Source organism: Protopterus annectens, chromosome 2.part2 (genome assembly GCF_019279795.1).
Source record: "Protopterus annectens isolate FY-2018-M chromosome 2.part2, PAN1.0, whole genome shotgun sequence".
In the NCBI taxonomy this organism is placed as follows: domain Eukaryota; kingdom Metazoa; phylum Chordata; order Ceratodontiformes; family Protopteridae; genus Protopterus; species Protopterus annectens.
The window spans coordinates 686041628-686069430 of NC_056730.1; the positions used below are offsets into that span (position 1 = coordinate 686041628).

General features: G+C 40.3%; 1 protein-coding gene across 3 annotated transcripts in view; it reads right to left on the bottom strand.

The window, feature by feature from the left end:
• The window catches only part of SLC4A11 (solute carrier family 4 member 11), a 1277001-nt gene that overhangs the window by 528618 nt on the left and 720580 nt on the right, over positions 1-27803 (bottom strand). For all 3 annotated transcript variants that reach the window (XM_044064085.1, XM_044064086.1, XM_044064087.1), the window contains exon 6: positions 9040-9121. In XM_044064085.1, coding sequence (XP_043920020.1) covers positions 9040-9121 — 82 coding nt within the window. The remainder of the gene's footprint in view (positions 1-9039; positions 9122-27803) is intronic.

Below are 27803 nucleotides of genomic sequence, written 5' to 3' on the forward strand. Positions count from 1 at the left end.
TGAGTAAGGAGAAAGTCACAGTCACTTGCTTATCAGGAGCTAGGATCCACCACATTTTGCATGCACTCAGGTCATTGGACCACAAGTACCAGTATGCTGCAGTCATAGTCCATGTGGGTGTAAATGACCTGAGATGTAACTTCCTAGACTCTATGAAGACAGACATCAATGGATCTCAGAATATGTATCCCAGGCTGGTATGAGCGTAACATTGAGCAGCATTTTACCTTTTCCAATAATGATGCCACAGTACTACCAAAAGATGAATAACTTTAATAATTGGCTTAGTTTCTGGTGTCATTCTAAGGCGGTGCAATATTTGTCAGCATGGAAGGAGATGGTCAGCAGACCACACTGCTTTGCCAGGGATGGTCTGCACCTCTCCCCTCTAGGCTTTCAAATATTACCTAAAGCATTGTCTTCCCCTATAGTACCTTTTTTAGGCAATGCTAAACTGAAAGTACTTCCAACATAGCAAATCACAACCAAGAAAATTGAAATGCTAAATGCTATAAATCTAAACAAAAACTCCACTACCTAAAAGCTCTCTTAACCCTTAAGAATGTTGACATCTGTGCAATCACTGAGAATTGGTTTAAAGCCACAGGCAGCATACAGACAGTGCAAGGTTATAAAGCCTTCAACACATTTAGACCAGCTACTACACAGACAGGCACTAAAGGTGGAGAAGTCTTGATTTACATCAAAAATAAATATTTGTCAAGGCTGGTCAAACAGGAGAATGCACTTGAGCTGCATCATGTTCTAATCACCATAGGCAAAATCCAATATCACTTACTTGCAAGCTACTGATCCCCCTCCATGACCCAGGAAACCCATACCATGTATTTAAATTTACTGGAAACACTCACCATCTAACAGAATACCATACACAAGAGTGTCTTTAATTACCCCACTATTAACTGGGAATCCTATACGAGTACACCAAATGCACAGGCACAAAGATTCCTGGATTTTCTAAACACAAACCGCCTGGATCAGAGTGTCAATGCACCAACCAGGGGTGCAACCATACTGGATCTGGTCTTCACTAACATAGGAGAATGCTGCACACCCCCAGTGTAAAGTCTTTTTTTGTAAGGGTAGACCATAAAATGGTCTAATCTGAAGTAAAAATAAAACCTGGACACCCAGCTAATCCTGGAATATTCAGTAACTACTCTAAGGTTAACTTTCTGTTATTAAGTGATAACCTGACAAAATCTGAAGCCTCCATAAACCCTGAGAACACTGCCACCTAGGCAAAACTGTTCACAGAACCTCTATGCAAGCATGTTAACAGCTTCACAGAGGCAGTTGTACCCAACAGGAAGAAGTACAGAACTAACTCAAAAAACGAGACGGTGGAATCACAAAATCAGTAGGCTGTATAACAGGAGGAAGAAAATCATGGCAAAAATTAGGAGGTGGAGCTTCCAGCAGGATAAAAGCACTCTTATTAAACTAAACAAATGCGTCTATATTACAACAGTGAATATTTACACTGTAGAATGCTTAAACGTCGACACCTAAATGTTGAATGCTGAAAACAGCAAACGGCCAATTACACAAATTTTTTCCACATGAAAAAATTTGCTTGGCCAAAAAAAGAAAAAAACCTTGAGACCCTAACCAAGTGGGCCACCCCCCTAACTAAATATATCAATTCTGAGATTGCTCTACATTGGGGTAAAAGGGCAAATTCCAGATTAGCTGTTTGCGGTTTTCAGCATTCAACATTTACGTGTCAACGTTTAAGTGTTTGACTATCTAAATGTTCAATGACATGATAGGAATGCAAACAAGCAAATCAGATGACAAATAAAGTTTATTAATGCCAAATTTGAGTTTAATTTGGCCTCCCAGGCCAAGGACAGCCATGAGTAATTCTTTAGCTATGTCCACAATCTCAAAGCAATACACAATTTTGTGCAGACCTCATTGTAAATGGAGCAACTTATACTGAACCAGAAGATATTGGAAACCTACTGACCAATAAATTCAGCTCCAACATTACCCCTCTCTCTCCCTCAACCTTCCTTCAGGAAATACTATCAAATATAACTCCCTCTGCTATCACTAGGGAGCAGGTTCTTAATGCTTGCTCTAAGGCCAAGAACACTGTATCAGTGCGCCCAGACAACAACCCAAGATGCCTTCTAAATAGCATGAAACATGACTTATCTGGCCTTCTGGAATTGCTATTTGACTGTATAATCCAAGCAGGCTTTGTGCCTCATGAATGGGGAACAGCAACAGTCATTCCTCTGCACAAAGGTAGGCCATCTACAGACCCTGGAAACTACAGACCCATAAGTCTCAGTAGCTTTATGTGTATAGCCACAGAAAGAATTACCATAGAAATTATCAATAATGACATAGCAAACCTCTAGACACTGGACCCAACACAGTTTGGTTCCATCAAGTGTAGGGCATGCTTATTTAACCTAGTGGACTTCTCTGACAAGGTCACCAAATCAATGGATGAGGGCAAAATTGTTCACACTGCCTACCTTGATCTAGCCAAGGCATTTGACACAATACCCTACTCGGGAATTGTTAACAAACTCAAGAGATTCAGGAAGTTAAAACTGGGGAGTCCACCTCTACAATGAAGCCAGACACATATGGAGTCCATCAGGGATCACTCCTTTGATCATTTACTTTTGGTATTTACTTATCTGAAGTCAAGGCTGTCTAAATTTGCAGATGATTGCAAATTAGGTGCTGTCATTGAATCCCACACTGACACAAATGTTCTCCAGGAAGGGCTGGCACAGACACACAACTGGTGTCAGAGCCATGGAGTGAAAGTAAATGCCAAGAAATGCATAATAGTATCCTTTGGGATGTCATCCACCCCCTGGTAAGTATCATACTGACAAAACACCAGTTAGAGATGATGCATTAGTCAGGGACTTGGGGACACACATATACAGCAATCTAGCCTTTGACCATCACGTCTACAGTAGTGATGAAATCATTACATGTTGCCCAACTTATTAACAAAGGTATGGAATCTAGGTCCAATGACGTCATTGTTACATTGTATTTGGCATGCAACAGATGCATCATTGAGTACAGTGCCCCCTTTAGTATGTACCTAACCACACATATCCAACAAATGGAACATCCACAGAAGTTCCTCACCAAAAAAAAATACAGAGTGTAAGTAAAATGCCCTGTGCAGACCACCTCAAGGCCCTATCCCTGTATTCAGTCTCCTACAGGCTGTTAAGGGGAAATCTATGTCTGGCATATAAAGCACTGCCACACCCCACTCTGATAGACCTCTTGCATTTCAGCAAAACAAGCCGCACCAGAATTACACATTCTAAAGACTTAAACCTTGCCTGTGATATAAATAGGACCTGCTGGCGAGACAGGTGTGTATCCCAGAGACTACCCTTTCCTGGAACAGGCTCCCCATCCATGTGTAGCAGAGTTCTTCCCTAACCCAATTCAAGTGTAACTTGGACAATTGGTTGAGGAGCAGGAAATTCATCCCTGGCTTGCCACCTATGTCTCTAATGGACACAGGCAACCTGTAAATGGTTCATCTCCCAGGCCTCTACTTGTAAATGTTTAATCTCCCAAGCCCCTGCTTACACTTATCAAGGGTACCAGAACTTGTCAAACATTTGGGATGCATGGCTAGGCTTAAAAAGGCCCTTGCGGTCATTATCCTTGTAACACTTATGAGCTTATGAACCTATGCATATACACACACACTGAGACACACATCCAGACATATAAACATACGTACACCCATGCACATGCACACAAGCATGCACACAGTCAATCCCACACATGCAGACATGTCCATGTATCCACGAGTTCTATCAGTGAAATGGAATTTAATCTGAAAAAGAGGTGTACTATCCATTCTCTGAAGAATAATGTTAATGTATGTTATCCTTACATTTTGAATGACTTTTAAATTAAGAGTGATGACAGTATTAAAGATTTAGGAATTCTCACTCAGACAAGATTTAGTTTTGATTCACAATTATCAAAGACAATTAGTAGATGCATAAACTGTTCGGTGTGATAGTAAGCAGGGATAAGAATGTTTTACTGTTGTTTTAAACATTAATACGATCTGTTTTCAAATATTGTGGCTATATATATATATATATATATATATATATATATATATATATATATATATATATATAAATAAGGCTCAAATTGAATGTCGTGAGAGGATACATGTTTTACTTGTCATGTAAGAGGTTTAAGGGGCATTAGCTATCAAAGTCGGTTGAAATCATTGCCCTATTTTCAATTAAATATAGATTATTTAGGAGGGATTTAATTGTAATTCCTAAACATTTTTCTTTTTAACATTATAGTACTGAAATATTCTGTGGATATGAGGAATAATAATATTTTGGTTGATATTAAAAGTTGGTACTTCAGTTTAAAGCAAAAGCGTTTTCATTTATGGGCTAGCAATTGGTGGAATTCTTTACCTATAAAAATTAGGTGCCCCAAAACAACATCTCAGTTTAAAGAAAGTTTGGGCCAGTTAGTGGGCGATTTTTGTTCATAGATTACATGAAGGCGAATTTATTGAATGTCTTAACAGGCTCTGATTTGAATCATGTATCATTGTAACATTGTAACAAACAAGTCTCACAATACATGCTAACACTCACACACCCCATGCATGCTATAACACATACCCACACACACACATATATACATACAGTCATCATATCATTCATGCCTCTATAGAGAGACACTTATATGTCTGCACACATAGACGCAAAAGAATAAACAACCCCCACTCATTTGTTGTCCTTACCTGTAGTAATTGTATGAGCCATGACTACTTACTTAAAAGTGAATGGGTGAACACTGTCAAAAGGCAGCATTGACTTTTTCCTCTAAGAAAAATAAATAACTCAGGTACAGGTTCATCTAAATTGATCTACCAACTTAATCCAGAGCTGAAGCAATTTGCATGGGAGACCACATTGCTAATTAGGATTAGCCACTCCCTTAGACTGCTCATTTGCATGCTGCTTCCACCTCAAGACCATTCTGCATGCTACAGCCACCACTAAGAAAAAAGTGTAGTGGAAGAGCAGTGAGTTAAGACTTCCTCATTTCTGTAATATTTCTGAATCCTAGGGCTGGTTCTTTAGCTAGGACATATAGCTTTAATCCATCCTTGATCATGTTCTTGAGTTAGGATGCAGCAGCTTTAAAAAACATAATATAATAATGCAGCTCCCTCCAGGTTAATGATATATTGCAATATTCTATCGAGTAACTGTATAATCCATAAATAAATACACACATACTTACCATTCATGCGTGTGTGTGTGTGTGTGTGTGTGTGTGTGTGTGTGTGTGTGTGTGTGTGTGTAGATATATATATATATATATATATATATATATATATATATATATATATATATACACACACACACATACATATATATATATATATATATATATATATATATACACACACACACACACACACACACACACACATATATATATATATATATATATATATATATATACATACACACATACATATATATAGACATATATATATATATATATACATGCACACACACACACACACACACACACATATATATATATATATATATATATATATATATATATATATACATACACACATACATATATATATATATATATATATATATATATATATATATATATATATATGCTTACACGTGTCTACTTCAAAAGAACAAAGGACCACATTCCCGAAGGTGAGATGAATGAGACAACATCGCAGAAACTTCACTTTCACAAATGTCTGGAATTCCCAAGGATTTTGCAGGGCGAGTATCTGATTGGCTACTATCTAACAATGAAATACACCACACAACCTCAAACTCACCAAGGTGGGGTGCTGCGCCCCTCCCACCCCCTAACTAAATATACCAAATCTGGGATTGCACTACAGTGGGGAAAAAGGGCAATTTCCCCTGGTTACCTACCTGGTTATTTCCCTATAAAATCCTTCGGCATTCTAGTCATTCTTGAAAATGAAGTTTCGGGAATGTCATCTCGTTCAGCCTTTTCAGGTAGACCCATTCACACACACACACACACACACACACACATATAGACTGATACAGGAACAACAATCTACTCACCTAAAACTGGAGGATGACAACAGGAGAAGGATCTTTTACAGTAAAACAATGAAATGTTTAATACAGTTAAAATAAGCATCTACACATCCTATACAAACATATTAACTTTTTTTCATTCTTTTAATATTTAATTGTAGTGTGGTCAATTTCTAGAATTTTAATGTGCATAATTAAATTAAGGAATGTATATGTTTGTTAACAGTTGTATTTCTTCTGTTCAGTGTCACTCTATACACTAGTTTTGTTCAGCACATATTTATGGTTATGACCAGCAAGATAAAATTATTATAGCAATAACTCATGTGAGCAATGCTAGATTTATGCATAGCTGGAATGTTTTGGTCACAAGGTCAAAGCCTGAGTAACCAAACAAAGCTAACCGTGGGTAAATCCAGCATTAACCACCAGACATAGGTTATTGCTATTATACAATGACATTATTTAAGAACTTACTTTTCTTAAATAATGTCCTTGTATAAGGGTGGCATGCTGCTCTTCTGTGTTTCGCACTGGTATCCTAGAGCATTCTTGATGTACAGAGCATGTGTATGGGACTTTCTTTCCCATGCTTATGCAGTACATCAATGGAAGTAATGGAGAATGGAAGATCTACATTGTTCATTTTTTTTGTTTGTTTTTAAATAAAAGTTGAAATCCGGGCACTTAAGAGGCACAAGAGAGATAGGATAGAGAAAATGCAATGAAAATCAGGTATGTTTCTTTAGTTTTGAATAATGTACCTGATTTCCTAGTATTTTCTTCATACTGTCTCTCTCATACCTCCAGACTGTCTGGATTTCTAATTTTATAACCACACTGCTAGCTCCAGAGTCAGACTACAAAGCAGATAAACAGCTGTAAAAATAAATTGATGTGCAAGTTCTGATGAAGTCCCTGATTATCTCTGATGAAAGTGCTTAACTAATGTATTTTGTCTCTTATGGTTCGTAATGTTCAAGTTTTAATTATTTTAACTTGCACATTGATTTATTTTTACACTGTTATCTGCTACGCAGTCTGACTCTGGAGCGAGCAGCACAGTTATACAGTTTAATATAGTGCTCCAGTTCTGTTTTTTTGTTGTTTTTTACAGAGTTCTAATTTTGTTATATTTAAGTTATATAGTGATGGAAGAAAGTCGGGGCAACCAGACTTTTTCCCATTGGTATATGCTCGATTTAAAACAGGGATGCTGGTTGGGCTGACTAATCACAGTCCTTGTTTTTGAATGTTAATGGACACTACTTGTATAATAATTCATAGTTTACAAAGAAGATATATAACAGAAGAAAACAAACATGGTACATGAAATAAAACTTAAAATTTAAAAGATTACATTTTCTTTAGATATGTAGTTTTCTTGGCAGGATCCCTCAATAAATCATCACTTTGCATGGATTATTGGCTACTGGAACTGTTACCATATGGAATTATGGAGGAGGGACAAAGAGGTCATAACATCCCTGTATTATTCCCTGATAAGGCCAATTATTGAGTACAACGCCCCCTTCGGCATGTACCTCCCAAAGGACATGCAGTAGCTGGTAAGACCACAGAAGTTCCTCACAAGGAGAATCCAGGGTGGCAAACATCTACCATACACTGATAGGCTAAAAGCCCTCTTACTCTACTCAGTTTCATACAGCCTACTCAGGGATGACCTCTGTTTGGCATATAAAGCAATCTCAGGCCCCGCCTTGATGGGACTGCTGTATATCTGCAAGTCAAGCTCCACTCGAGAAACCCATATGCGGGAACTCAACCTAGTCTGTGATATCAATAGGACTTGCTGGTGGGACAGATTTGTGCACCAGAGACTTCCCCATCTGTGGAATAGACTCCCTCTCCATGTCAAGCAGAGCACCTCATTATCCCTTTTTAAGCACAACCTGGATAATTGGATGGGAAACAGAAAACACACCCCTGGGATTCCACCTTTGTGCCTGCTGGACAGAGGCTTTGTGTGCTGACTTGTCTAAACATGGGCTAAATTCTTGGCTAGGCTTATAAGGGCCTCAGGGCCAATATCCTAGTAACATCCTATAGTTATTAGAGAGAAATGTAAATCTGATTCTAGGATTAGACTGTTGAGCGGAGGGATATTTGTTTTATTCACTTATGGTGCCTTCTTGGTATTAGCACTGCAATTAGAGTTCATGATAACTTGAAACCCCAAACATAATCAGAAGTGTAAATATAAATTGAAGCATAATTGAGCCTTAAAATGTAGATCAGATGCATGAGAAAAGCATGCACCTTCACTTAACACTGTATCCTAATATTAAAATACTAAAACTACCTTCAGATTCCATGTTATCCTTAACCCGAACCTTATAATGTTGTGGGCCATGCTTAGGGCAGCGGGTTACATATTTACAGTTGAAACACATATCCCTAAGTATAATTTATTACTTAGACTCATAGTAAACTCTGACTCCCAGCCTTAATACCAAATAGCTTTATCTGTTAATGATGCAGATAAGGTTATAGTAATCTTCAGAATTAGACTTATTATGCTTAAAGTTGGATTCTTCTTATAGATCCTGGTTAGTTTTGTGGCTAAAGTAACAGCTACTTTGTGCGGGAGATGATTATATTCATATGAGTCAGTGAAGATTCATTACAGTCATCTGTGCATCTTCTGGGGACATTTTCCCAATTTACATTGATAGCAGAGGTTTAAAGTTAACAGTCACCAAAACAGAAATCCATCCCATTCAGTCCTCATTGGTTTACTTGGTGCAGTTCAAAGATCAAGTTATAGGTCATCTCAAAGTAATGTTCAGGTCATGCCGCAAGCAAAAGGATTTTACAACCTTAATCTACAGTTACAGTCACCCCCACATACATTACTGTTGCTGCATCAAAGTAACTTTTCTGTACTTACATAATACAGAGCCAGGACTGCTGATATTGTACACCTGTGGTTGTTGCAGTAACACCTTGAATTGTATCAGACAGAAGATGAACTGAAAAACAGAAAGCGATGTTAAAATACTCAACTTTATTACAAAAAAAAAACAGTAAAATTATTAAAGTGCACTCTCTTCATCACAGCACTTCCATTCAGTGCAGGATTTTTACAGCACATTGATGCATATATGTAATGCTATGAGCAATAAATAAAAAAACGACAATGTGCGAACAATAAAGTTTAAACAACTGTTTTTTTTTCAGTAAATGGGACATCATCTCAAATAAAGTGATTCACTTCATATTAAGGCACTGTCAACAATAAACATAGGCAGATGCCACAAAACAAGAGTCGGTAACAGAGAAGATAAACAGGAGATACAATTTCACTGTATCAGTAGATTTATAACAGTCCACTGCCTGATAAGTTCTTGGTTGGGTATTACTTTTCTGGTAGTCAGAATCTGGTATTTTTTAGCAAATTCTTGTTCTCAGAGACACCAGTACACCTGCCCAATGCATCATGATTTAACTCAATGGTAATTAAGGGCACTTATACAGAATATGTCAACCTGATCTAGTGCAGCTATTGGGCTGTGTCAGGTAAATGAAGAAAAATAAATACAAGTTTGACATCACATTATTAAACACATATTACTATATACACTTATTGAACTTACAGAGAATTTCAAAAACAGCAGCTGAGAGATAAACCAGTCATCCCCAAGTGGGTGGGGGATGACATTCATGACAGATCGAGGAGGATTGTTTAGTGGATCAATTATTATAGTAAAAATGTTTTGATTATATCTGTTATTCAGGATTTGAAAGGTAAATGGTTCAGTTGAATTCCAGGCAATACTACCATGGTTCAAGGAAATGGGAAAGATCACATTAGACCAGTGTTCAGATGGTTGAACCTTAGAGAAATGAAAGCCCAAATGCCTATGTCTTCAAGACACAATTGAGACATTAATGTTGCTACAGTGGATCAACTGGTTATAACACACATCTGCAACAGAGACATTCTTGAACCAAGTTCAGTTACAGGCTTGCTGTTCTTGAACTGTTTGTAAGTTTCTGTGAGGCCATTTTTTGCTTGGGCTAAAGGGAAGTCTCTCTGTTGATCAGTGGCAGTGAAAAACATTGAGCAGCCTGCCTGCCCCTGTGAGAGTGGTTACTGACTTGAAACTGTAGTTTTATTGGCCATTTTGGGTCAATTCCAAAACTCCTTCATCTTCCTCTCTTAAAACCCTCTTTTGCGCGGTTTTGCGTGGTTTTGTGCATAGCGCAACAGCGGGCAGCACCGCCTAATTGGGTTTAAACTATTCCTGGCTCCACAAAGTCTGCTCTTCACTTTTTCCCTTAGAACTGCTCTATCTCTCAATTTAAACACCATATTCTCATTCTAAGGCCCTTCACTGGTCCAATTAAGTAATCCTACAAGTTAGCACTATTAAACCTTAAGCACTACTTACTCTTATACTCTCTACGATTACCCTGTCCTCTATTGGTCCATCTTAAATTCAGTTTCCCTATATTACTCTAGCATGTCCAAAGGTCAGTCAATGGTTTCGTCTCCAGTCCAGCTGGTGAATCTGGGAATTTTGAGGCAATGTTACAACTGTCTCATGTACACGGGCAACCCTCTCCTCCTCCAAACAGGTTCAAATATATGTGAGAGATGCAACTATTTAGCCAAACTGGAGGCTGAGCTATCTCATCTCAAAACTGGTGTAACCAGTCAGGAGGAGAAGGTAAGCTCACACAACACAATTCCAGTATCACATAGTCCCACCACATCAGCGAACCAAACACATAAATACACAAAAACATACTCGGAGGCTCTAAATAAAAATCTACCTAAGGAACAGAGACCTCCAAAGCAGACATCCAAGCAAACGCTACCTCAAAACAAAACATACGCAACACATAACCCACAAAGTCAGTTTGCCAAGCAGCCACAGCCCTTAAGGCTGAACAACACACTTGATACTCTTGTAATAGGTGACTCTATTGTCAGACACACTGATGTCCCGCTCACCAGGCTGAACAAAGAGAAGGTCACGGTGAGCTGCCTGTTGGGTGCTAGGATCCACCACATAATGCAAGCACTCAGGTCACTCCAAAGCAAATTCAAATATGACTCAGTCATTGTACATGCTGGTGTGAATGACCTGAGATGTACCTCCCTGGACTACATGAAAAGAGACATAGAGGAGCTCTCTCATCATGTAGCCCAGGCTGGTATGACCCTTACCTTGAGCAGCATCTTACCCTCACCTAGAATGATGCCACAATACAAAGACAAAATGATCGATTTTAACAATTGGCTAAAATTTTGGTGTCATTCAAAGGGGATCCAGTGTCTGTCAGCCTGGGATGACATGCTCGACAAGCCACATTGCTTCGCTAGGGATGGCTTGCACCTGTCACCACTGGGCTTTCGGATATTGGCAAAGGCTCTTGCCACCCCCATAGTGCCTTTTTTAGGCAAGGCTCAAAAGTCAAACCCACCCCCATAGACAACACAAGGAACAAGAAACTAAGAGTAATGCTGCTAAACGCCAGAAGTCTTAACCTCAAGATGCACGCACTTGAAGCTCTCTTCAGTATGGAGAACATCAAAATCTGTGCAGTGACAGAAACCTGGTTCAAGGCTCCAGAGAGCACCCGAGCACTACCAGGCTATACCTCATATCATGCTTTTCAGTCCCAAAACCGGGACCGAACCACAAAAGGAGGGGGAGTTTCCATATTTATCAAGGATATCCACACCTCCAGGTTAGTGGCATTGCACGAAGTATCGGAGACCATCCATGTGCACCTAACAGTGGGCAAGACTGCTTTTTCAGTTTATAGCATCCTACAGACCACCCTCTCAAAGTCAGGAATCCCACTTGGCTTTCCTGAAAACATTGGAGAACATGAAGATCTCTCCGAACACCATTATATTGGGTGACTTCAACTACCCAAACATTGACTGGGAGCACTACTCAAGCCCCAGCACCTTAGCCCAAAGGTTCCTGGAAATTATAAACTCAAATACTATGGAATAACTAGTCACCACTCCCACAAGAGGGGACAACATACTAGACCTGATCATTACCAACATGGGGACTCTATGCTCCACACCAGAAGTATATCCCTCATTGGTAAGATGAGACCATAAATTTATCTCACTGGATGTCCACATCCCGACCCCACCCCCAGCCAAGAAAACCACAGTGAAAAACTTCTCAGAAGCGAACTTCTCACTTCTCAAAACCAAAGTGGAATCCTTCAAGGTCCCAGGGCCAGTGGAAACTACGGCCCACACTGCAGAATCCTATATAAACGCATTCTACGGACATCTCCAGGAATGCATGGATCATGCTATCCCAAACAAAACCAAGACCCAATCATCCAAAGGCAGGCGTCCAGTCTGGTGGACCCCTGCCATAAATAAACTGTACAACAGAAGGAGGAAGCTACTACAAGATAGAGCAAAATCCCTAATAGGGAAGGCATCTCTGATCAGTACTAGCAAAAAATTACGATCCCTCATAAAATCCTCCAAGGCCAGCTTGGAGAGAAAAATTGCACAGGACACCAAAGACAATCATAAGGCTTTTTTCAGTTATGTTAGAAACCTGGGATGCAACTCCCAGACTTGTTCTGAGTTGATTCTAAACGACAAAAAATACACTGAACCCACAGACATCGCCAATATCCTGGCAGGCAGGTTCAGTGCAAACTTCTCCACCCCCCCCCAAAAGAGCAAGTATCTATCCCGGCAGAGGGCTGCCTCCCAAACATCTCAGATGCTCAGGTGAAGGCTGCCCTCTCCAAAGCAAAAAACACTGCTTCCATGGGACCAGATGGTATCCCAGGTTGCGTCCTACATGAACTCCAAGAGGAACTAATCCCTCAAATGAAACAGCTATACAATCTCAGCCTCACTAGAGGATATGTGCCCACAGAATGGCATACAGCAACAGTGGTCCCACTCCACAAAGGTGGAGCCTCTACGGACCCTGGAAACTATCTCCCCATCAGCTTGACTAGCTTAGTCTGCAAGGCTATGGAGAGGATCATCATGGAGTTCATAAACAAAGACATTGGGGACCTACAGACACTAGATCCTACCCAGTTCGTCTTTTTCAAGGGCAGATCCTGTCTTTTGAACCTGGTTGACTTCTTCGAAACAGTCACCAAAGCCATAGATGAAGGGAAGGTAGTCCACACAGCCTATCTGGACCTTGCAAAGGCATTTGACACAATACCCCACTCGGGCATCATAGATAAGCTATCCAGCTTAAATATAAACCCCTATGTCACAAGATGGGTCGCAAACTGGCTCAAAGACAGATCCCACAGAGTGAGAGTTGCTGGAGCCATGTCAGACTCGAAACCGGTCACAAGTGGCATCCCACAGGGTTCTGTCCTGGGACCACTCTTGTTCGGTATATACTTTTCCGAGGTACAGGCAAACGTGGGAGGACTATGGCTCACCAAGTTCGCAGACAACTGCGAACTGGGTGCCATAATCAACTCTCCAGCTGACACAAACATCCTTCAAAAAGGTCTCACAGAGACAGATAACTGGTGCCAGTGCCATGGTTTAAAGCTAAATGCCAAAAAATGTATAGTCATACCCTTTGGCAAAAACAATGTGCCCACAAATTACCACATAGGCGGAAACCCATTAAGTACAGAGAAAGTTATTAGGGACCTGGGGACCCAAGTTGATAGCAATCTCTCCTTTGAAAACCACATTGCCAAAGTGGTTAGAAAGACCTTCTACATAGCCCACCTCATCACGAAGGGTTTCACATCTAGATCAAGAGAGGTAATTGTGCCCCTTTATTCATCCCTCATCAGGCCCATCATAGAATACAATGCCCCTTTTGGGATGTACCTTACCCGGCACCTGCAGCAATTAGAAAGACCCCAAAAGTATCTCACCAAGAGGATCAAGGGTCTCAAACAGATGCCATATGCTGCTCGGTTAAAAAAACTCCAGCTCTACTCAGTTGAATACCGCCTACTTCGAGGCGATCTATGCCTGACATACAAAGCTATGTCAAATCCAGAATTAATGGACATGCCCCACCTCAGTAAATCTAAATCCCTTAGAGCCACACGCTCGAGGGACTTGAACCTCAGCACAGAAATAAATAGAACTTGCTGGAGGGACAGGTTCATAACCCAGAGGCTCCCTTCGCTCTGGAATAGAATTCCAGTTCATGTGAGGCAGAGCACCTCACTGAATCTCTTCAAGAAGAATCACGATAGGTGGATGGGGGATCGTAGGTTTGTCCCAGGAATTACTCCCGTGTCACTATTAGACAGAGGCACAGTAAACTAAACCTTAAAAAGGGCACAGTATACTCAAATCAAGGGGTGGCGTAAGCCATACAGAATTGGGCTAGGCTTATAATTGCCCCAGGGCAGATAGCCTAGTATGAACTTATGAACCTAAGTAATGGTGGTAACCACGCCTCTTATGTAGTGGGGCTTGGACACATTATTTACCTGCTGGTAGTTGGATGACTGATAGCAAAAAACAATACAGCTTGGAAATCCACTTGGAAAATGATTGCTTGAAAAGTGCAATGCTATCTATTCCTGTAGAAAAGAAAATGGAAATCCAGTCATCTCTCTAAATGCAAGCACTTGATTAAGGTAACAACTGAATTGCCAGTGAATTGGAGTATGACAACCCTGCAAGTGTGACTTCTCAGAATTAGAAATTCACAAGGTGTTACTCTGAATAAAAAAAGAATTCAGCCAAACTAAATTTGCCTTTTCTTCAGTGTTATGTGATTGTGGAGTTAGAATATATAAATTAGGAGTTTGCCAGGGTTTCCCCACACTGGAAATGCACAGCAGCTTCACCCCTGCAAAAAAATGTTTCTTTTTTGGTTTATCAAATGTGATACTTAGTGAAACCATTTCATACATCTGAGTTTTTGTCCTTTGACAAATCATCACAAAAATGCATGGAAAATCCAGAGTGTCAGTGGTATTTTATCCCTCCTTTTTGCCACCACAAAGAAGAGAGGAAAATGGATGGACTGGTTCAGGGAAAGCTTTATTACCATGTTTGAGAGGAGTCATGCGTAATTCCTGAGGGATACAATATCCCTGTGAAAGGTTAGATATGGCTTCCTGTAGTACAGGTCCTGAAGGCCCAAAATGCATGCAAAGAGATAATGGCCACCAATAATTCACTGCAGCTCAACTATCTGACTCGAATGCTAGGTGGGCAAACCTGTCTACTATGAAGTTCAAGTCCACAAAGGAGACTGGTTACTCAATGGAGGATGGAGCTACAGCACTCCTTGTTGTAGGATAAAGAAGAAGATCACCTTACTTCTTATTCAAAGAAAGTGATGCAGAATGTCATACTGGAGAACTGATATCTGGCACTCCTTTAAAATACTACTTGACCAGCCACTGTTAAACCACAGTTCTTCCTCCCTGCAAGGTTTCAACTGAAGGTAATAGCAATGGAAAGAGATAGATGAAACATGCATCTTAACTATATAATAACTAAAACATATACCACGCAGGTTACTGAGATAAAGCAGAAGCACCTGCAGATTAAGGAACCAGAGAAGTGCAGGGTATTATTGTATCCAAACTCAAGCCTTTTCCATTTTGAGTCACAGGAGTAGAGAATAAAAGGCTTCCTGACTATCTAAGTCAGTTCTGAACCTCTGAGACCTTTCATTTGCAAGTAAGACAGAATGATGGTCCTAACCAGTTGTCTCCCCCAGCTATGTGGGAACATCCATAGCTAGAGCTATGAGATTCTTCTGTACTACTCAAAAGTCACAGCCTGAAGCCATGCCTTTCCTATTCACCAAAGGGCAAGGAGAAATAGTTTTGTTTTTTCCTTCTAGAGTTCTCTGAGATGTATTGCTAGCAACAGGAATACCTACAGAAGCTTCCTGCATCACAGTAGAGTGATCATGTCCACTGCTGCATCACCTCTGCCCCATAGAATCAAGCAGAAGAATGGAAGGACTGAGTTCTTACATGTGTAAAACAGGCTATCTTCATAATATTCCATTTCTGGATACTTCTAAGCAGCCTGTCATCTGAATATAGTGGTCAAGAAAAAGGACTGGAAATCTGACATATAGATTTGACAGCTTATTCATAGCTCAGGAGATGCAAGTTGCTAAGAGGAGGATGCCATAGTCTAAAGCCTAATGCTAAAAGAACACAGTTCTGTGCAGAGGGGATACAAGCATGTACCCCACAAGTACCACAGAACAAACTGGTTCTCAAACAGATGATGAGAGGCCTTGGAACATACTAGTTTCCCGACCAAATGAGGAGAGGTATTGGAAGTGCCAGTTTCTCCAAGGTTTTCAGGGCAGAAATGCAGCTGTGACATATGACATGCTGATGATGTGAAGCACCCTCTCCAGAGAGAAACACGTTCTCTGTACCATATGGGACTACAGGTGAGCATTCTAAACTGTAAAAGATGGATCTACAATTTGGGTGTGTAAGAGGCCAAGCTGCAGAAGGTTGGTACCCATCAGAAGCAGCACAATGATACTCCATCACTCTAGGCCCTAGTGTCTGACACTAACAAAAGCTTTGTCAGCAAATGATGACTTTAAAGACATTCGTACCTCACAGTCTGTTGCAACCAATGATTCCAATAATTTGTTGGGTAAGTGCTTCAAGGAAGACTGTAACATCTGTCAAACCCAGAAGGTGCAGGACAGTCTATGCCCCTCATCCAGATGATCAAAGTAACGGCCTCCAGATCCTTACCCAATAATAAATGACTAATATTGGAGAGTAACTAGATTTACTTAATGAATAATTTCCTGTGAAAAGAGATTACAGGGGATTTCATCTAATTTATTCTGATTGGTACAGATTGTATCTACTGAAGTACCCAGTGAATAGTTACCTTCCCTGAGTCCCTGGATGCGCAGTGAGACATCAGTCATCAAACAGTAGAACACCAGATGCTGCAGCTCTTGTAAAGCTTCATGAATGATGGCCAGCATCATCATGAAGATTCTGTGCTGTGGAAAGTCCAGAAGGCAACAATTCATACTGAAAGTGATACACACATACAACAAAGTAGGGGTGTCTTCCATGTGCACCCCAGATACTAATATGCCAAAACATATCATCATGTCTACTAACACCATCACTGGAAGTAAGGGCATAATTACCTGGAAGGTGACAATCAGGTAACAGGTGTTTTTGGATATGCTGATTAAAGTTGCTATAGTATAGAATAACAAAACTCACAATCACATTTTGGTACTGATAACAGATTTTCATCCATTGTTCAAAATGGACAGCTTCTAAAGCCTCTTTGAGCAGTATAATCTTTGTCTTCCCATGATTTCCTCTGAAAATTATTCCTTTAACAGTGGAACTCTTTCTGGGCTAAGACATATGAGCACTACATCGTGATCTGAGCTGACCAAATATAGGCTCACTGAAACTGTAATTATAGTTATATAAATAGGACAACCTCAGAGAACTGTTCCATTAATAGGCTGTCCAGGATCACAGGAAGGATTGTGGTAGGGCTACAGGTAGTTATCATCATATGCTTTCTTGATAGCTCCAAGGGGATTAAAGTTATTAAATGCTTTGGGGTCTTCTTACGATGCCACAGAGGTCTCTTTCTCTTTTGGGCTTTGCCATGTCTAACAGGGGAGGGTGTACAAGTATAAATACAGGTCAGAAGAGGACCTACATGGAGTAGTGGTCATGATTTTACTTCAGTTACTCATCAACCATTTTGTGAGCAAACTACCCAATGAACAATTTTCCCACAAGTTAAGCATCCATGACTTTGTTTTTGATCTTCATCAAAGAGGATATTTTCAGCCATTCAGTCCTACAACGACAGGCATATTACCAAATCTCTAGTCCCCATTTAATACATCAGCACAGTCAGTGTTAAAATGGGACATGTTGTATACCACTCTGGAGTCCTTTGGTTCAATCTTGTGACGATCCTTAGTGAGTCTAAACTCAAATGAGGTTCTCATGATTTTCCAAATGCTTTTCTCAGCAAATGGGCGGTTTGAGAGGTGTGACAAATACTTCCATGCTCTACACCTCAATATGGAGAAAAACAAACAATTATCTTGTCACATCTGTACAAGACTCTGGACTGTATCAAGTGGCAAGGAAGAGAAGTGCTGCAGTCTCAGGGACCATTCTGCACCAAAGACACGACAAAGGAGTTATCAATAGGTTACATGGGAAGAGAGGATCTGGCAATTCAGGCAGGAGGTTTGCAAACAGCATTTGCCTTTTTGGGGGGCAAACTGAGTAGAACTGGAATGCCCTCAGCCTTTACAGATAGTATCCTTAATTTCCATAATGACAATCTTAATTCAACTCGAGGTAAAAATGACAGAAGACTGCCATGACTCTTCTGCAGAAACTTTTTATTGTGCATTTGGCGGAAAAATATTCAGGACTCAGTCTGTGCTGTTCCTTATTAATCAGAAGGCTTCTCTAAAACATAGGAATTATGTAAAAGAAATGTTTGATATATGCTTGTTGTTAATTATTATCTTAGAAACAGTGACTTCAAAAAAAAAAAAAAAAAGATGAAGGAAAACCAGGAGAAGTAACAGAGACAATCTAGTAAGCAATTCCCTTGGAGTAATCACAGCCAAGATAGTTATACCCCCACATATAGGTCACAGGCCACTGCAAGTTGAATACCTTCTTTCCTAAAAAGATACATGGCGTTGTGCTTCCTTGCTTGTTTATATATCATATGGCAGACTGTTGTATAAATGGATCAAGACAGGCACCATAACAGCTTTGTCTCCAATGCCTTTAGGCCAAGAAGACAGCTTCCAGCTACAATTGGTTGATGCAGATCCTGCTCTCACTGGTGAAACTGCATGCCTTGCACTTTCTAGTAGATGAGGCTAGCTCCTGGTCCCATAAGTAAAACAATCATTATCAGAATTAGTGCCAAATTCATTGTGGTATAAGCTTGCCACCTAAGTAAAACATCCATCACCAGAATCTAGGACCAGATATGTTGCACACCAGGAGAGTGATCTATAAGCCTGTGATTGATGGAGAAACAGCAAGCATCTTATAAACGACTGCAATATCTGAATTCTAAGGCTTTTAAATGTCAACATGAAAATCATGGTAGTTATCAGGTCTAGAAAGAATAATAAAGTCCTGAAGCCTGCTGTGTATCCCCAGTTTTTTGACCAAAGGTATTATCTCTTCAGACCTTTCAACGGATATGAATGGCAGATATCAAAGAGTAAATGTTCAGCTGTAAACTTTTAAAGGCAATGTTCTGATCTGGAATCAGACAAGTCTTTCTCCTGTTTTTGATAACATCAAATAGAGCATTCATGGTATTGTAGATTAGAAAGATTCTTCCAGAGATTACATAGGTTCATAGGTTAGTAGTAGGCTAACTGCCCTTTTAGGCCATTTTAAGCCTAGCCATTTACCCCATGTGAGAATCAAACCGTGTACCTTGTGTCTGTAATGTAAACACCTTAATCATTATGCCAACCAGGGGCCATAATAAATAGCCTCTGCAAGGCTCAAACCCAAGACCCTGCATACCACAGCCAATGTGATATACCACTAAGCCATGGGAAGCCTAGAGACAGTTATACAAGTAAGGGAATGCATGAGGATTCTTCTTGTCCATGGTTTTAGCCACTGTGATTAACAGTTTTGCAAAGCCCATGATTACTGAAGAAAGCTCAAGTGGCAAAATTTTGTACTAGAAGAGATGACCATCCTGGTTGAATCAGCGGAATCTTCTGAATTAACCCAAATTATTAATGTGGTAAAAGGTGTCCATCATACGTAGTGACACCATCAAGTTACAGTATCAGAACAATGGCATGAGGCTTTAGAGTGTATAACCACCCCCTTCAGCACCAGGAATACAAGGGAACAACCCGACATTCTGGAGGTATACAGCCTCTATAGCTCTTCTGAGGTCCAGAGACTGGGCCTTTCCCATGCACATTGATATGGACTGAATCACTAGTACAACTACTTCTGGGGATGAGTCAGTGAGTTCACCAAGATGTCCAAGACTGACCACAAATAGAACCCTCTGGTTCATAGGTTCATAGGTTCATACTAGGCTATCTGCCCTAGGGCATTTATAAGCCTAGCCAGAGTGTGTTTGGCTTTCACCACCCATTTTAAATTAATTTTGCTATGCCTTTTTTTGAGGTTAGTATACTGTGCTTCTGTCTAACAGTGACACAGAACTGATAGCCGGGGAAAACCTACAATCTCCCATCCACCCATCAAGATTCCTCTTGAAGAGAGTCAATGTGGGACTCTGTCTAACCTGGACTGGGATTTTATTCCAGAGTGAAGGGAGCCTCTGGGTTATGAATCTGTCCCTCCAGCATGTCCTATTTATTTCAGTGCTGAGGTTCAAGTCTCTCAAGCTCATAGCTCGATGGGATTTGGATTTTCTGAGGTGCAGCATGTCCATTAATTCCGGGTTGGACATGGCTTTATACGTCAGGCACAGATCGCCTCTGAGCAGGCGGTATGCCACTGAGTAGAGCTGGAGTTTCTTTAACCGGGCAGCATATGGCATCTGTTTGAGCCCTTTGATCCTCTTGGTGAGGTACTTTTGGGGTCTTTCCAGTTGCTGCAGGTGCCTGGTAAGGTACATCCCAAAAGGGGCATTGTACTCAATTATGGGCCTGATGAGGGATGAGTAAAGAGGCACGATGACCTCCCCTGATCTAGATGTGAATCCCTTCATGATTAGGTGGGCTATATAAAAGGTTTTTCTAACCACTTTGGCCACGTGGCTGTCAAAAGAGCGATTGCTATCAACATGGGTCCCCAGGTCCCTAATGACTTCTTCTGTACTTAATGGATTACCACCTATGTGGTAATTTGTGGGCACTTTGTTTTTGCCAAAGGGGATGACTATACACTTTTTAGCATTTAGCTTGAGGCCATGGCTCTGGCACCAGTTGTCTGTTTCTATGAGGCCCTTTTGGAGGATGCTTGTGTCGGCTGGAGAGTTGATTATGGCGCCCAGTTTGCAGTCATCTGCGAACTTGGACAGCCACAGTCCTTCTGTGTTGGCCTGTACCGCCGAGAAATATATACCGAACAAGAGAGGTCCCAGGACTGAGCCTTGTGGGATGCCACTTGTAACTGGTTTGGAGTCTGACATGGCTCCAGCAATTCTAACCATGTGGGTTCTGTCCTTGAGCCAGTTTGCAACCCATCTAGTGACATAGGGGTTTATATTTAAGCTAGTGAGCTTATCAATAATGCCCGAGTGGGGTATTGTATCGAAGGCTTTTGCGAGGTCCAGGCAGGCTGTGTGGACCACCTTCCCCTCGTCAATGGCCTTGGTGACTGTTTTAAAGAAATCAACCAGGTTTAAGAGGCAGGATCTGCCCTTAACAAAGCCAAACTCGGTAGGATCCAGTGTCTATAGGTCCCCAATATCTTTATTTATGAAGTCCATGATGATCCTTTCCATAGCTTTGCAGACCAAGCTAGTCAGGCTTATGGGCCTATAGTTTCCAGGATCCATTGAGGCACCACCTTTGTGGAGAGGGACCACTGTTGCTTTACGCCACTCTTTGGGCACATATCCTGTAGTAAGGCTAAGACTGAACAGTAGTTTTATGTTTGGGTTTAGCTCTTCTTGGAGTTCATGTAGGATGCAGCCCGGGACACCATCTGGTCCCATTGATGCTGTGTTTTTTGCTTTGGAGAGGGCGGCTCTTACCTGAGCATCTGAGATGTCAGGGGGGGCAGCACTCTGTTGGGATAGATATTTGCCCTTTTGGTGGGGAGTTTGCACTGAACCTGTCAGCTAGGATGTTGGCAATGTCTGTGGGCTCGGTGTATTTTTTGTCATTTTGGACTAATTCTGAGCATATCTGGGAATTCCCACCCAGGTTCCTAACATAACTAAAGAAAGCCTTGTGATTATCCTCAGTGTCCTGTGCAATTTTTCTCTCGAAGCTGGCCTTAGACGATTTTATGAGTGCCCGTAGTTTTTTGCTAATACTGATCAGAGATGCCTTCCCTTTTTGGGATTTTGCTCTATCATGTAGTAGCTTCCTCCTTCTATTGTGTAGTTTGTTTATGGCTGGGGTCCACCAGACAGGACGTCTGCCTTTGGAGGATTGGGTCTTGGTTTTATTTGGGTTTGCATGATCCATGCATTCCTGGAGGTGTTCATAGAATGCGTTTATAAAGGATTCTGCGGTCTGGGCCATATTTTCCACAGGCCCGGGGGCTTTGAAGGATTTCACCTCGGTTTTGAGGCGTGTGAAATTTGCTTTAGAGAAGTTTTTCACTATGGTTTTCTGGGCAGGGGGTGGGGTCGGGATGTGAATATCCAGTGAGATTAGTTTATGGTCTGATCTTACCAGTGAGGGATACACTTCTGGTCTGGAGCATAGTGTCCCCATGTTGGTGATGATCAGGTCCAGTATGTTTTCCCCTCTTGTGGGAGTGGTAACAAGTTGTTCCATAGCATTTGAGTTTATAAATTCTAGGAACCTTTGGGCTAGGGTGTTGGAGCTAGAGTAATGCTCCCAGTCTATGTTTGGGTAGTTGAAGTCGCCCAATATAATGGTGTTTGGAGAGACCTTCATATTTTCCAGTATTCTCAGGAAGGCCGAGTGGGGTTCCTGTGTTTGGGAGGGTGGTCTGTAGCAGGCTATAAACTGGAAGGCAGTTTTACCCACAGTTTGTTGTACATGGATAGTCTCTGATGCTTCGTGCTATGCCACCAACCTGGAGGTGTGGGTATCTTTGACGAATATTGATACTCCCCCTCCTTTTGTGATTCGGTCCAAGTTTTGGGGCCGAAAAGCATGGTATGAGGTATAACCTGGTAGTGCTGGGGTGCTCTCAGGAACCTTGAACCAGGTTTCTGTTACTGCACAGATGTCGATGTTCTCCATGCTAAGGAGAGTTTCGAGTGTGTGCATCTTGAGGTTTAGACGTCTGGCGTTGAGTAGCATTACTCTTAGTTTCTTATCCCTTGTGATACCTATGGAGGTGGGTTTGTCTTTTGAACCTTGCCTAAAAAAGGCACTATGGGGGTAGCAAGAGCCTTTGCCAATATCCAAAAGCCCAGGGGTGACAGGTGCAAGCCGTCCCTAGCGAAGCATCGTGGCTTGTCGAGCATGTCATCCCAGGCTGACAGGCATTGGATCCCCTTTGAATGACACCAACACTTAAGCCAATTGTTGAAATTGATCATCTTGTCTTCATATTGTGGCATCATTCTTGGTGAGGGTAAGATGCTACTCAAGGTCAGGGTCATACCGGCCTGGGCTACATGCTCAGAGAGCTCCTCTATGTCTCTTTTCATGTAGTCCAGGGAGGTACGTCTCAGGTCATTCACACCAGCATGGACAATGACTGAGTCATATTTGTACTTGCCTTGGAGTGACCTGAGTGCTTGTGTTATGTGGCAGATCCTAGCGCCCGACAGGCAGCTCATCGTGACCTTCTCCTTGTTCAGCCTGATGAGCGGGATGTCAGTGTGCCTGACGATAGAGTCCCCTATTACAAGTGTATCAGGTGTGTTGTTTAGCCTTAAGGGCTGTGACTGTTCGGCACACTGGCTTTGTGAGCTATGTGTTGCACGTGTTTTGTTTTTGGGTAGCGGTTGCTTGGGTGTCTGCTTTGGAGGTCTCTGCTGTTTAGGCAGATTTTTATTTAGAGCCTCCGAGTATGTTTTTGTGTGTTTATGTGTTTGGTTTGTTGTCGTGGTAGGTCTATGTGAGATTGGAATTGTAGTGAGTGTGGTTTCCTTCTCCTCCTGACTGAGTTAAGAGAGCTTAGACTCCAGTTTGGCTATATGGTTGCATCTCTCACATGTGTTGGAATTTGTTGGGAGGAGCAGAGGGTTGTCTGTGTACATGAGGCAGTTGTAACATTGCCTCAAGATTCCCAGATTCACCAGCTGGACCGGAGAGGAGATTGACAACTGACCTTTGGACATGCTAGAATAGTATTGGGAATTCCTTTATAATTGAAAAAAAGGGCCAATGGGGAACAAGGTACTCAAGTGGAGTTTCTGAGGGTGTAGTGCTTTTAATTTTTTAGAGCTGACCTATATAATTGCTTTAGTGAGCAAGTGCCAGGTAACTTAAATGCAATGTGTTACAGGTAACTTAAATGCAAAAATGAGAAACAGTAACTTTCTTTAAAGTGAAACAAGGAAATAAGTACAGTAAGCAATGCAGATATAACTAGGGATCCACAGAAGTGCTAAAAGGCCGCGTTTTAGGTGGAATTAGCGTTTCAGGGAAATAAACAAACAACAAGCATACAAACAAAGCTAGATTCAGCAGGCCTGGATCTAGTCTATGCTACAGCAAACAAGGTGTACCAATTTCAGTAAGAAACAGTTAGAATATGCAGGCACCATAAGCCTTTAACCAGAAATTCTACAAACTGCATCAAACTTGACAAATGATCCCCCCATGGGCACACCAAAACTTTATTCAGGACTGCAGAGAATATTTGTCCTATTTTGTCATTCAAGTGGATCCAAAAATTCGTGCAGCATTTAAATGGATTAGGGGAGCTAAACTGCTACATGTCTACATCAACTGCGCAGTCAACTTATATACACGATAATTCAATTAAAATGCAAACAAAATATTCATCCCACAAAATACAATATTTGGTTAATTTAACAATAAAGTTACAGTACAGAGAAAAGTGAAACGTTAGTCACATTTTACACTTTGCCATTCTCCTGCCCACATTATTTTAGCTATAAACACATCCATATTTTTAAGTATCAGCTCAGAATCCCATAACTTATTATACAAAGCGTCTTCACATAAATGTAGTTAACCACAAAATCCATACCACACAAATCAATATCCTAGCCAGCTCACCTGTATCTCCTGTATTACTTGGTTCACATTGTCCATACATTAATTCCTCTAAGCATACATTCTTAAATACCTCATCCTTAAATTGCATTGCTGACATTTCCCAAAACCTGTTAATCCTGCTATAACCTCATAACACATGCTCAATACCCTCCTCAACTATACGTGCTGCATATAATCATTCTTTGATCTGTTTATACTTCACCAGCTGTTTTTACTGGAAATTTTCCTAGCATTTGCCTCCACACAAAATACAATATTTCCAGAACATTTTTTAAATTTCATTTGTCTTTCTTTTTTTAGTTTCTTTCTTTCTTCATTCATCCCTTCCTATGCTTCTCATAGTAATATATTTTTATTTCTTCATACTACAGACATCTGTTTTATACTCTTCCATCTGTTTTCCAATCTTTTCTTACTTACAAATTCCATAATTTTATTTTATCCACATATTGTTCCAATGTCTTGACTGTGTTCTCTCTCTTTTCTTCCTAGACTTTGCCATACTTGTTTATATTTTCCAATATTAGTTATCCACAAGATCCTTATCAATTCCCCTATTTTTTCTAGCAGAGCATGCCAGTTTATGGATTAATAATGCACTTGTGGATTAATTAACTCTAACTCACCTTTTTCCCATTTAAAGTGTAATATTCCTCTCTTAATTAGTTGTGTCAACAACTTCTACAGGTATCTGCTCTTCCTCTTTTGGAAAATAAAGAAAACTCTCCCAAATATTCTAATTTATATAAAGACCATGTACAACAATGTTTTGCACATATCTGCAGTCTTTCTGTTTCTTCTGGAATAATAGGATGACTGCCATCTTTGCAAATCAAACTTACTGGAAATTTGTTATTTCATTGTATTGTTATTTCCTGCTTGCACTTTGGGACTCCACATCCTGTCCGCATCTTCACACTTGTCCCTTTGATGATGCAGATTTGGGTATTTCCTGCACTAGTAGGCTGGATCTCTTTTCTTTGCTTTTTGTAAGTAAGTAAATATCAGGCTAATGCTGCACATGGGCTGATTGCATTATGTCCAATTATTAATGGAAGTTTTGCATGAACGATACATTTTCTGGGCAAAAGGAACCTTAGACTATGTACCTTTCATGTCTAGCATTAGCATATGACCATAAGCCTTAGAGATTTACTAGAAAACTTAAAGTTTTATGAGGGATAGACAAGATAAAAATATGAGGCAAAATTAGGGAAGTTCTGCAAAAATCATGAACAGATGAAAGGTAAGATTCAATCATGTTAGGCAATATCAGAGACAATTAAGATTTAAAGACTTTGTGCTGTACATTACGTGCTTGTTTGACAGTGAAATGCAAGCAGCCTTCACATTTGTTTTCTCATAAAGGGAATGCATATTGCATGGTGATTTGAAGACTGGCTTAACCAACAACATGTAACTAACTTAAAATCAAAAATTAGACAAAAAGAGGAAAAAAATACAAATAAAACTGTCCCAATATGAAAATTCTATTTCTCCCTCTTGCTGACCCCAATGTGATGTCAGCACACCAGCAAGGAGGCAAAGCTTCCTCCAGAGTAATTATTGAGGGTGAAATATGTTATAGCTACATTGGGCATCTTTGGAGGAAATGTTCCTTGGAAAGAAAGGTGAAAATTTAAACTTAAATGACAAAAAACAGTCAATATAAGCAACTACTTTCAGGAATGCATTTTGAGAAGAGATAGTCTGCTTTGATTTTGTTAGTTTGCACACATGATCTTTAACCATTTTGAGTGAATCAAATATACAACTTTCTTATGAAAAAACAACTTGCATGCTTTCCACGCAAACCCACTCTTACTTACACTGTTTATAATCTCTTCTTGTTGTTCTATGTCTATCTGTTGCTTTTCAAACCTCATTCCTATCCCTTCTTTTCTCCAAAAATATGTTCCATCGTTTTCATTTCCTTTTGCTTTTTTGTTTACTTAATTTAAAAAACATCTCTTTTAACTTTTTTCTGAGTCTTTGAAGACTTCCCTTGCCCAACCTTTATTGCTATTACCAAATCATCAGTTTAATTTACAAACACAAGTACCCTTATTCCTTTTAATATCTCCCAACTTGTCTGTTCTAGACATGCTGTTCTGTCACAGCATAAATGTCCAACCCAAACAGAACCTCACTCAGGGGATATCTGTGCTTCACTCCTTTCAGTACTTGTCTTGTTTCCCAGTACTTGTCTTGTTTCCCTATCTATCTATTAACTTAAACAGTTTTCTACTTATTCCAGTAACTCCCTTCACCACTTTCTCCATTTTAATACTAATAGTTTAACTCTCCAGGAATCCTTACATTCCTTTAAGGCTTAGAGAATCAAATGCTGTTTTTCACATCAAATGCTAGGAACTTACTTTCATTTATCTTTCAGTTGGTACCATTACTTCTCCCAATAAAAATAATGTATCCCTCATCTATTCCCCTTTTATTTAATATACTCCCTCATTATATACCATCAACACCTAGCTATCCTTTCCTGTAAAATTGTAAAAAACTTAGCAGTATTACTGAAAGTAATTGCCCTCCATTTTGTTTTATTTCATCTGTTTTTTGATTTTTAAAAAATAAGATCCATTATTCCCTTACATGTCTTAGCACTATTCTTCCTTCTAATGATCCATTCATGAATCTTTTCTGCTATACCTCCATTTTCTTATAAATGACACAAAATATTATCTGATCCTGGAGCCATCCCTTTAGTTATTTGACCGTAACCCCTATCCAACTTCTCCATTGTAATTTTCTTGTCTAACCCCTGGTTACTTTCTTCTGCCAGCCTTCATACCTTCCTTCTTCTACCTCTATGCTT